The sequence below is a fragment of the Acomys minous genome (assembly GCF_964271855.1).
Source record: "Acomys minous genome assembly, chromosome: 1".
NCBI classification, from domain to species: domain Eukaryota; kingdom Metazoa; phylum Chordata; class Mammalia; order Rodentia; family Muridae; genus Acomys; species Acomys minous.
Window position 1 is genome coordinate 25,818,604 of NC_140483.1, and position 12,581 is coordinate 25,831,184.

The 12,581-nt window shown below is 47.7% G+C and overlaps 1 protein-coding gene across 1 annotated transcript in view; it reads right to left on the reverse strand.

Moving 5' to 3' along the window:
• Positions 1–7,320, reverse strand: part of LMX1A (LIM homeobox transcription factor 1 alpha) — a 146,013-nt gene extending 138,693 nt beyond the window's left edge. Inside the window, exons 1-4 of the mRNA XM_084776742.1 lie at positions 6,939–7,320; positions 6,651–6,805; positions 6,093–6,189; positions 3,774–3,960 (exon numbers count right to left, since the gene is read on the reverse strand). Of these exons, the coding sequence (XP_084632868.1) occupies positions 3,774–3,960; positions 6,093–6,168 (263 nt within the window). The 5' untranslated portion in view covers positions 6,169–6,189; positions 6,651–6,805; positions 6,939–7,320. The remainder of the gene's footprint in view (positions 1–3,773; positions 3,961–6,092; positions 6,190–6,650; positions 6,806–6,938) is intronic.
• Between the last annotated feature and the right edge of the window lie 5,261 nt (positions 7,321–12,581).

Below are 12,581 nucleotides of genomic sequence, written 5' to 3' on the forward strand. Positions count from 1 at the left end.
AATATTTCGGTTGTCTGCTAACTTTCAGGAATGATGAAGCAGATTGAACCATTTACCCAATCTCCACACCTACGCCGCCTTCAGTGGCCTACCTCAGCGCACAGCTTCTTCCATTTCATCAGTGTTGTCTTCTCATGCAACCAGTTGCTTTTCTTTGATGACATCATAAGCAACAAGCGACACTCCCTCACATATACACTCCACGACGCGCGTGTGCCCAGTACTTGATTTCAGGGTGTTCATAAATCACCATTCTACACTCTGGCCTTGAATGCTTATTTGTTTTGGATAACTGAAAAATAAGGTATTCCTAAGGGTCTCATAGCAGATGAGGCCAGTACTTCATTAAAACATCCTAAGGTTTCAAATGAACAACCTTGTCTAAGATGCCACTATCAATCTGTTTCTTTGATGAAAAAAAAAAAGAGCAGTTGATGCTTCACATGGTGGAAGTGAAAACAGCTAGTTGACAGAACGGAATTTTGGCTTTTTAAATAACTTGCATTGAAGTGGTGCTTTGACAATTTCATACATGGATCAAGTGATTCTGGTTCCTGTCAGCCCCTCCCCTCCCCAGTCTCCTTCCTACTCTTATTATCCACGCCCCCTCCCACACACACCAGGGATAAATAAGTAATAATTCAAAAGCAAATTCAGAATTTCCCAATATCCAGAAATGCGTACAAAAGACTGAAATAAATGGGATAACCTTTGCTGCTAAAACTGTGTTCATGGCTGTCACCAGAGAGTGAACATCAGCTACATATTCTTTCATTTCAACATGTAGAAATTGCACGTGAACTTTACATATTTTGGGGGAGGGTCAACATATTGTCTGATATTCCCTTTTCTATCAAATGCTCCATAAATTGCCACCATTGCTATCCTAGCCTCTAACATACATTCTATTTTCCCTCTCCATTTACTTTGTCTGGGACCTTAGCTTTGGAGAAACACACACACACACACACACACACACACACACACACACGAGAGAGAGAGAGAGAGAGAGAGAGAGAGAGAGAGAGAGAGAGATTTTACTATTGCAATAAAGAGGGAAAGTGCTTTCTTCGAGTTTCATAACTATTGCCTCAAATTGAGCTATACCGCTGTACCCTCCAGTATAACCATGTGATGTGGCCATTCCAGAGAGCCTAGGGTCCATACCTAGTCCTATATAACTGGAGGAAGTTTTTCAAGTAACCCTTGCTAGTCTAGGTAAAACAGAGTCTCAAAACCTGCCAAGCTAGAAACCTCCTGCAGTCAGGCTCCAAGACTTTTCTAATTGTTCTCTCTTCATCCCAACCAAGGTTTTACATATAGAAGTTGCAAAAAAGCCTGTTGAATAAAGGATTTTTTTTCCTGAGCCCAACTTGAAGAAGGGAAAAAAGAAAAGAAAAGAAAGAAAGAAATCATTGCTCACTTTTTCCTACAGCAAGTATCCTAATACAATTAAGAGTATCGAGTACATCAAAATCCTGACTTGTTGAGTGGAGAATAGGATTGAGATGGGGAATAGAGGAGAGATAGAATTTAAGGGATGAATAAATGAATCTAAAACAGCCACTGACAGGCTGAGCAGACTGACTCTGAGAATGTGCCCAGAGCTAAAGAGTCCAAGCAAACCGATTTTGGATATCCCTGTGTCTGTAAGTATTTTTAAATTTAAAAAAAAAAAAAGCCTTCACTGTCACACCAACACCTCTTTGAACGATGTAGCTCACACCCTCTATAAAATCTTGATTCTGGCCAACAGCTGGTGAGTTGATCCCTGCAATTTTCTCTTCGCAGAAATAGCTTTGTGAGGGGAGACTGGACCCTCTCAGCTAATAAGCCCAAAAACGTCACCAAACCTGGAGGGCTGAAATGGAAGGGATATTGTTCTGTTAAGTACTTTACAGCAACTGTTTCCTCTCCTCTTGACACAGCCTGACTTCCTTAAAGAAGATTTGACTGGCCAGACAGCTGTGTTGACCCTCGCGCCTTCTTTGATTCATGATTTTTCTTTTCTAACAAACAGAATGGAAAAATCACAACCCAAATCCTTCCCTAAGCTCCAATACTTCTGCGTTTGCTAGTATTGTGCCTGAAGGATGTGGACCTTTCTCTAATCTATAAGCAGAAAGATAAAGATTGGGCCCACACAATACCAAAACCTTTCCATGAAAAGCAAGAGAGAGAGGGAGAAAAAAAAAAGCGAGCAGTCACCAGGCTTTGTCTACTTGAAGTTGTATAGACCAAATCCGCTTAATTACCTAAAAATCACACTTTTTTACTCAGACTCTCCAGGCCTACAAGCAGACAAGGCAGCAAAGACACTGACTTTTTTTTTCCCCCAAAAAAACTGTTTACCATAAAGATCAGAGAGAATTTTCGCCTCTTTGCCGATTTGTGTATTGTCTGAATCACATAAATTTAAGCATGTATTTTTTTTTTTTAGTTCTGAAAAAAAATGTAAAGCATTTCTGAAACAACAGAAAGCCCTAGTGTTCTTGCCACATGGGGGTAAAAGTCAAGCATTTTATGTATAGCAAAGGAGTACTGAGTAGCAGAGAGGGGTGTTCTGGAGGTGGTGGTGGTGGTGGTTACTAGGTCCAACTCGGTCTATTTTTCAGTAAGTCTGATAGCCCAGACAATATGGGAACAAGACACCTCTGTTCTTCCTCGTGTTTTTTGTTGTGATAGCCAGATCTCTCTTGCACATCCTTTTCACTGTCAGTCTTAATGTAATTATAGCAGCTACATTTCACACACACCGACCTTCCTCTGACTCTCTCTGCATAGTGGTTGCCTTCTTCTGTACACCAGTGAAAGTGGTTGCATTTCCTCCGTGAACACACGCACGCAGCACGCGCACACAGACAGAGTCAACATACACAATTCCTGGTGCACAAAACCAGAGCGCTCTAAGCCACTTTTCTTTCCTTTTAGCCCTCCACAATCCCAGGAACGCAATGTCCCTATGAATTGACCGATTTTTGCAAGGCAAAGCGGTTTTCTCTCCTAACTGCGGAGGGCTCCTCCTGGTCTGTCCTACCCACACCACAGTCCCTGAGGCATTTTAGAATTCCAGATTGGAAAAGAACCTCTCTCTTCATTACCTGCCTCCCAGATCAGCCAGATGCCAATCAAACCTCCTGCGCATCAGACAACTTCCCTAATCTAGAACTGAGTGGAGCCGCTGCAAGGAGCTTTAGGTCAGACCCCTCTGGCCTAGCAACCCCTCGGGTTTCTCCCCCCCACCCCCCACCCCCACCCCCTACACTTGCCCGCTTCGTAGAAAATCTGAGGAGGGGAGTGACTGGAGGCGCAAAGCAACAGTGTGCTGCAGTAAAGCCATTTCCAAACCTGATTTGCCCAAACCTGAGCAAGAAATGTACCCAGGGGACAGAAACCATACCGCCTTACCACTAGGCACAAACCCCTGACCGGCGCAAATACTTAAGATGGACCGGAAAGGGGTTGCTGGTCACTAGTATCCAGCCGGGCTTCCCGCTGAACCCAGAACTAAGCTTGAAGATGTCCCCGGGCCCATAGAAAGTGATCTCTGGGAATGGCTGGTCTCCGGTTTAAGGAACTTGGAATAATTTAAAAAAAAAAAAAAAAAAAACCGACTCTCAGGCCCAGACTGCGCGTGCCGAACGCTGGTGCGCGAGATTTACGTGTCTTTCCTGCTGGCGTCTCTAGAGTCTTGCGGAAAGACGAAGGGGTGTGACGGAGGATACATTCCACCCCGCGCATACTCATGATGCGCGTGAGACGCAGACACTTACTTCTCGTAGTGGTACTTGCAGTAAAGCTTCTTGTCTCGGTAGAAGCAGGTGGTCTCCAGGGGCTCTTTGCAGGACGCGCACTGCACGCACTGCTCATGCCAGAAGCTGTCGTTGAGTCGCAGCAGAAACCTGTCCGAGATGACCCGCTGACATCCCTCGCAGACAGACTTGGGGCTCACCGCTCTGCCTACAGCAGCAACAGACGGTTTTGCCGGTGAGCTACAATGGCAAGCCAACGCCGCCAAACCCGCCCTGGATCGAACCAGACCCACAGATTTACCCCGGGGGCCATGCACCTTCAGGAAAGCTCCCTTGATGATCAGATTCGAAAAAAATCAAACCAAGTGCCAATAATAAACAAACTAATAAACAAAGACTAAGTAGTAAGGCATAAGCTCTAAAGAGGGAAGGAGCTGAAGTCAGTAAATGGTCTTAATTATTACACAGCCCCAGATCCATTGCGAGCATTCACTTATCCTGTAAAATTAGATCACATATAAATTTGTGGTCCCAGGACTCTCAAGTCGCCATTAATCAACATTAAATTGCTCTGTCTGTGTCCTTTGACTACTTTTAAATGATCAATAATAATTTGGTTGCAACTGCGTTCTATTTTTAAAAGAAAAATTAACACTTTGTTTTCTTCATAAAAGTCTGTAGGTGCAGGGGAAAAAAGTCCTCAAGCAAGCTCAGTACAGTTCAAACTGAACCCCTCTTACATTTTGTTTGGCGTGCAAATTGCCCGTGGCTTTTTACAATTAGGAAATATCAAGATTGGGAAAAATAATAGCCGAGCGCAGAGATCCTGAGAGTATTAGATGTCCTGCGCTCAGAAGCGCTGCTTGGAGCGACAAACCTCTTAGCGCGGGCAGACAATCTTCTCTGCCCATTCCTTGACCTTTTTGACTTTTTCCCTCTGGATCTTGTTCGAGTGAGGACCTGCTTCCCTGCCCAACATGCACACTGGACAGAGGGAGGAATATTTAACCTCTTTTGTTGACACTTTTCACAACCTTTTAAACCTTGTCCCACAAGAACACTCGTGTCCGTGATGTCCCGAAGGGCTGATCCTTCTCCATACCACAACTACACTAATCTTACTCTCTGCTTTGAGGAGCAGATGTCAGCTTGTAAGCCGGACGGGTCGTTTTTCGGGATGAGAAGATAGTAAAGAGAGCTGGGGAAAGACGTGGTCCTACTCAATTGTAATTTTCTGTTTTCCTGGTCTCAGCATCCCAGGCCACCATCCCGGTGTCAGAGAGAGCGTGGGTCGCTCTGCGCACGGAACCAAATCCGGTGCACCAGTGCACACACGCTCTGACCGGCGACTTCTTGGATCCTGACAATTTCGAAAGTGTGTGTGTGTGGAGTGGGGTTGAAGTAAGGGAATGCGGACTTCTTGATTTCGTTTCCTCTGGACCGTTAGGTTGGGGTGGGCGATTTCAATGGTTTCTACCACTAAGAAATTTCAACCCAGTCTATTAGTTCTAGAGAAAGGGAGCCGGGTTTAAATGACAAAAATCTCTCCTGCAGAAAGAGGAGAGAAGAAAAGAAGGCAGAGAGAAAGAAAACAAAAACAAACAAACAAAAAAAAAAAAAACACCTTTTCTCCGAACTTGAAAACTCCCAAAAGCAGAGTTGAGACACTGCCAAAACAAGGACTCTGGAAGACCCAGGGGTGTGACTCTTCTGAACCCCTCTATTCTCTCCTCCTCCGCAGCGGCGGCGGGATTGAGGGTGGAGGGATACCAAGCTTGCAGAACTGGGCTCTGGCTTCAGTTAATTAAAGACCAGGCGAGGGCCCCGCTGCGCAAACTAATCCCAGCGCAGCGCTGCCCACCAGCCCGGAAAAGCCTCCCGGCCATGCCCAATACTAAAATTGGGGCTGTAGTTGGTAGAGGAAGAGAAGAAGTTGGGCGCTCTGGGCCTCGGACCTCTAATACTCGGCCACAGGCCTCTAAGAAACTGGTGGCATTTATGAGCCGTCGATCAGGTCCATGATTAAAAATCCAGCCCTGGGTATTATTAATCACTTGCCACTCAAACGCCTGTGAACGTGCTCGCCCGCCCCTCAAGGCTTTGGGGAATTCGATGTTGAGCTCCTGAGGCCTGAGGAGGCTTGCTGGTTGTATTTGGGTAGGGACGACTCAAAAAGACTGGTGGGCATGGAAAGGCAGAAAGTGGGCGCTGCTGAGTGCATGAAGAGGGTGCTAGCCTGATGGCTTAGCTGAGTACCGGAGCTCATCAGCTACCATCCCTGACCTCCCGGTCTGGCAGCAGAGGGGTGATGAGCCAGGGCGCAGGGCGTTGAACACTTACCCAGCAAAGAGGAGAAGGAGGCCGAGGTCTCAATCGCACTTTGAAAGCTCTCCTCCATCTTCAGGCCGTCCAACATGTTCGGTTGAGACTGGAGGACCTGTAGAGCGGAGAAAGGGTTGCGTCTAGCTTCCTTGCCTGCTAGGACTCCGCGCCCTCAGTTGCCACACTCCTGGGGAAGGACAGAAGGAGTGTCCAGGGCGACAAGAGTGAACCTAGAGGGTAGAGTCCAGCTGAGGGAAATGCTGGGTGGGAGGAGAGAGAAGAGCCACTGACGGATCTGATTTCACTCGAAGTCAAACGCGTTGTGTACTTAGGCCTCCGCCCCCTAACTGCGTTCTCTAACCCCCACCCCCCACCTTTGTCCCCAGGTTTCCCTTTCCAAGACCGACTCCGCCCCATCCTATACTAATGTGTCCCCTAGGGACCCCTCTACTGGAACTACGCTACTGCGTGGGCTGGGGTGGGGGTGCGCCTGCTCTGAGAGTCAGGACCAAGCATGCGGGACCAAACAGGTCCCATCCATACCCTGTAGCCCGGCCACTCAGTTTCGACCCTCACCTGTCTTGGTTTGGAGAGAGGCAGAGTAAGGGACCAGGAGACTGTCCGGTCAGCTTCCGTACTCCTGGCGCTGCGCTTTGCTTGGGGGCGCTCGGGAGTGGGCGTGCGGGGCGCGCGGGGAGGTCTTCCCGCCGGTCGGCCAGTGCCGGGAACGTCTGCTGGAGCAAAGGAGTCGCCTCGGGGAGGAGCCGCGACTGGCCGGGCTCACTCTTGGATGCATTTCAAATCAACTTTCAGAAACACGCCCGCCCGAGCCGAAGCCTAAGGAACCCCCGCAGCCTTCCTTACCTGATGGGCAAGCTCGCAACCAGCGTCCGGAGCGGCGCCAAGTTGCCAAGAGGCTAGTGCAGCTTTGGCGGAGGAAGGCGGCGTCCCCGAGACTGCAGCCCGAGCAGCAGCCGGGACTCAGGCGCGCCCGGGAGAGACCGGGAGCGAACGCGGGCCCCGGAGTCTGCTCCTCAGCGCGCCAGAGTCGAGCCGAGGCCCTGGCCACAAGCCGCCAGCCTTCTCGGGCCGTCCCGCCGAGCCGCGCAGCTCTGCAGCCAGGAAGGGGAGGCCGGGCTGCTTCTCCAAGGCCGGCGGGGAAATCCGAGGCCCGGGGTCCTGGGTGCAAAGTCCGCCCTGCTTACTCCGAGGCGGCTCTGGGCGGCTTCTGACAGCGGCCGCTGGCTGCGTGCGCTACCCGGGGAGGGGGTGGGGTGCGCAGGGCGGGGGCCTGGGAGCGCGTCCCGTGGCGGGGCCCGCGGTGCTCGGTTTCCCGGCTTGGCTGCGCGGCCCACCGCGAGGCTGCAGCCTGGTGCTCCAGTCGGCTGCCCGGACGTCCCGGGCGCGCCAAACTTTTCCTCTTCTCCACGTGGAACTGTTGCTCTGGGGAAGCTGAGCCGGATTCTCGGCAGAGGTCCGTGCCACCTAGATAGTGCGCACAGGCGGGATGGTGATCCGGTTGCTCTCGGATCTGCACCGTAAGTGATGACTAACCTCTGTCAGTCCTCACCTGGAGGCCCCGGGAAGCGCCTAGAGCCAATCTCCCACCCCAAGCCCCTCAGACTTTTTCATCCACCCACTGGGTCCTGCAATTTACAACTTTGTTTAGGCTTAAAACTCAGCTCGATGTTTCTGACCGAAACCGCTTGACTGCTGGGAAAGAAAATAATTGGACCCATGGCCAAACCTTGAATCAGGCTTCCTCTATCCCATCCTGCCGGCTGGACACTAGACTAGAAGTCAGCCAAGTGGACTTTTCTTAGAAAAGAAGTTCCTGGGGGCAGTTTTTAATTCCCTATGATTCATAACGTTCGATTGCAGCGACAGCCCTTCAGCCTCTCTAGAGGCAGGAACAGGGTCTTGCTCCTCTATTCCAAGAAGAGCCTGGGGCCAAGTGACTCAATAAATACATCATTCGGTTGGCTAACATTTTATCGACCATTAATTTCGTGCCAATATTGGTTCCATAGTCAACTCATCAAATCGTTGCAATTTAAGGTGGGGACAGTTGTGGCCTTAACTTTCTGGTCGCCCTAAGGAAATGGGGACACTCTCGCACGTGAAATTCCAGCCTGGTCTCCTGAACACCGTTGGAAGGTCCAATTCTATGGAATTCTTCAGGTCACCGTCATTTCTACCCTGAGAGGAAAAGAGTGGCAGTTAGCCTGCACTGTAGCATAGTCAACCAGGGCAGGGGACATGCCACGTCAGCAAGGATTCCCTAGTGCCTTCACCAAGGAAAAGATCTCTTCCTGAACTTAAAGAAATTGGACAAGCTCCGCTGTGTTTAGGAGCACGCGCACGCGCGCGCACACACACACACACACACACACACACACACACACACACACACACACACACGCCCCGCCCATCACCATCCTGAGTGTTTTCAATCCACAACCACAAGCCAAACACAGAATATGACTTCAGAGGAAGAAAGGAAAAGGGCAAAGAATTTAATACCTCATATTAGAATGCTGCTTTAAACTTTTTAGGGGGTTTCTATATACGTGGTTTTGCTTGATCTTTACAACAAACCTGTGAGAAAGACAGAACAAATAATTTTATCTATTGTCCTAGACAAATCTTTGGGGCTTAATAAAGCCAGGGGATTTCTCTACTGTTGCTCAGGTGGCTAGTGTCGTGTCTCCTAACATTTGATCTAGGTCCTATGTGTTATCCAGATAGAACAGGATTTAAAAAAGAAAAAAAGAAAAAGATAAATTGCGAGTATTCCTGGGATAATATATAAGATAGAAATTTGTTAAGGAAAAAAAGAGCAAAGCAAATACAACCACGAGAAATATAATTTTAAGTGCTCACCTGAGTTTTTGTTTAACTAAAAGTCTCAAGTTTATGAAACCTATATAGTTAGTGAGTAAGGGTGTTTTGTTCTTTTTAGCGAATAGCCAGAAAAAAACGAATAGAAAATGAATACATAGTCGTTCCATCTGAGTCCTTCCAGTGGTCTGGCATCAGGGAGAAAGCCTGTTGATTATGAAGCACCCACATTTGAGGCGTGAATGTCTTTCTTCCAATTGGTTTGGGCACTTCAGATACCCACCATGTCTGGCAACCCCATTGTACGCCCTGATGCTCTTACTACAGAGCCAGGCACATAAATGTGATTAGCAAATAGTGTTGACTTGGCTGCGGGATAGGTGGACGGACGTCTTGCTGTGGCCTGAAGCCTTCCAGGGAAGGGGTCCTTAAGCAAAAAGTCTCAGTCCTTAGTGGCTTTTAAAAATACATTCACAATATATGTTTATCATAGCCATCCTCACTTCCCCTCGTCCAACTCCTCCCAGACCTCCCCAACGCATCGCCTTGTGTTCTGTTCTTTTCGCTTTTTAATGCAACCTACTGAGTCTAATCAGTGCTGTCAGGGTGTGCATGCCTGTAGGGACCATCCTCAGGAGCAAGGGAAACCCACCAGTGGCCGCACTCCCGGAGGGAAAGAATTCTCCCATTCCGAGCCGGCCAGTAGTTTCCCAGCCTTGAACTTAGACTGGACTGATCTTGCATAGGTCTTGTGCAAGCAAAATACCCGCTTTGAGTCCACGAGAGCCATCAGCCATGTCGAACCCAGAAGACAACATTTCACAGTGCTCCTCTTCATCTGCCAGCTCTTACATTAGTTAAACCTCTTCTGCCATGATGCTCCCTATACCCCGAGCCTTGATGAGCAGAGTGGGGGGGTTGAGGGGGGAGGAGAAATTGATATAGATGCCCCATATAGGTCTGAGCATACACAGTAATGCAGTCAGTCATTTATTTTAAGCACTTGAGCTACTTGTGAGTCTGCATTTATTGCTACCAACTGTGAACCTTCTCCAACCAAGGTTGATAGCAGCATTGATTGATGGCTATAGGCATGAATGTTCAGAAGGCAGTTTGGCAACAGAAATGCATGTGTGTGCGTGTATGTGTGTGTGTGTGTGTGTGTGTGTGTGTGTGTGTGTGTGTGTGCGTGCGCGCGTGCGCGCACACACACATTCCCCTTCAAGAGCCTATGGCCTCCACATTTTCCCCTTCAAGGGCCTATGGCCTCCACAGCCATGGACTCTTGACCAGGGAGGCTTACAGTATCAGGCAAGAATTCCCTCCTGTGGAGAAGGCTTCAGATCCAATCAGAAAGAGGTTGGTTACCCTGGTAACACCCATGTTGCACCAGTGGGCACACCTGGCCAGGCAGATCAGTATTTTATATATGAGTCCCTTTTTCACATCATGTCCGTAGCATTTGAAGTTATTGGTTTTCTTGATGATAACCACCTAACTAGGGTGAGATGGAATCTACTTAAAAAGTGCTTTGGTCTGCATTTATTGAATGGCTAGCAATATTACATGCTTTTTCCCCCTGGACATTTGTGCTTCTTTTGAATATTCTTTGTTTACTTCTGTAAACATATTTTCTTAGAGGACATCCTCTAACTAGACAAATCTCCTAGTAGAGGGAGGGGAACACCAATCTACCCATAAGACCCCCCAAAATTCACCCTGCCTACAAGATGCACCTGGATAGAGCAGATAGAGCAGAGATTGAGGGAACATTAAACCAATGCCTGGACCAAGCCAAGACCCACCCCATGAGAGAGACCCAAGCCCTGACACTATTGAGGACACTCTGCTATGCTTGCAGACAGGAGCCTAGTAGAGCTGTCCTCTGAGAGGCTTCACCAAGCAGTGGATCAAAACAGATGCTGGGACCCACGGCCAAACACTGGGCAATATGTAGAGAGTTTTGTGGAAAAGAGCAGAAAGGAGAAAAGGTCCTGGAGGCGATGGGAGCTCCACAAGAAGACCAACAGAGCCAACTAACCAGGGCCCAGAGGGGCCTGCGTAGACTGAAGCACCAACCAAGGACCATGCATGGACTGGACCTATGCCCCCTACAAAGATGTAGGCAATGGGCAGCTCAGGCTTCATGTGGATCCTGTAGTCAGGGGCATGGGGCCTGACTCTGACATGCTGTCAGCCTTTTGATTACTTCCCCTTGTCGGGGCAGCTTTGCAAGGCATAGGGGGAGAGGAAGTGCTCAATCCTGGTGTGACTTGATGGTCTGCGGTGGATGGGAAGGGGAGGCTCCCCTTTTCTGAGGAATAGGGGAGAGGGAGAGGAAGGGAGGGTGGGACTGGGAGGTGAGAAGGGATGATCAAGATATAAAGTAAATAAATGAATAAACAAACAAACAAACAAAATAAATATATTTTAGGTATCACTGGGAAGAAAGGTTTTTTTCTTTAAATCGTGTCTGTCTGTCTGTCTGTCTGTCTGAAGATCTATCAGTGCCTGGAGGGCAGAAGAGGAGTCAGATCCCTTGGAGCTGGAGTTTGTGAGCTGCCTGGTGTGGGTGCCAGGAAACCTGCCTCTCTGGTTTCTGTAGCCCACTTTTAAAACTGAATTATTTTTTGATGATTGTGTTTTCTGTTTGCTCGCTTGGTTGATTGGTTTTGTTTTACTCTTTAGATGCTCTAGACACTACTTCTCTGTGTGATCTATAGGTTGCAAAGATTTTTCTCCCATCATATGTTACAGTTTCTTTTGCTGTGCAGAAGCTTTTTGATTGCCAGTTGGTCCCTTTACTTCCTACTTAGAAAGTCTCTACCTGTGTTTTTATGTTAAAGTGGACTCTCTGCTGTCTCATCCAGCCATTTTGGAGTGCCAGGTCTTTCTTATGATGGGGCCCTTAATCCTTTTCGAGTTGAGTTGTGAAGGGGAGAGATAGAGGTCCTAGCTTCATTCTTCTGCATTTGGACGTGCAGGTTTCTCATCAGCATTTGTCGAAGATGCTGTCCTTTTCCCAATACGTAGTTGTGGCATTTTGTCGAGAGTCAAATAGCTGTAGCTGTATGAACTTTTATCTGGGTTCTCCAGTCTACTATTCTGTTGCTCTATGTCTGGTTTTATGCCAGTACCATGCTGTTTTTGTTACTATGGCTCTGCAATATAACTTGAACTCAGGTATAGTATGATTCTACTGTAACCTTTGTATTCAGGGTTGCTTTGCCTATCCTTAGTAGTTTGTGGTTCTATATAAGTTTTAAGTTTTTTCTATATCCATGAGGAATGTCTTTGAAGTTTTATTGGGATTGCATTCAATCTGTAGATTGCTTTTGTTAGGACAATTCTATAGGAAAAAACGTCAATATTTAGACAGCAACATCTTTCTCAGTACCTTAAAGTTTTCTTGCACAGGTCTTTTGGTTCCTTGCTTAGGTGTAGTCCTAAGGATTTTAATGTTTTTGCATGTGATTATTATGTATTGGGTTGATTCCCTGATTTTTTCCAACATGTTTGCTACCAGTATATAGAAAGGCCTGCCAATTTCGTGTATTAATTTTGCATCCTGTCATTTGCTGATGAAATTGTTTTCCAGCTCTAAGAGTTTTTGGTAGAGTCTAATGGGTCTCTTATGTATAGAATCATGTCATCCACAAATAAGAA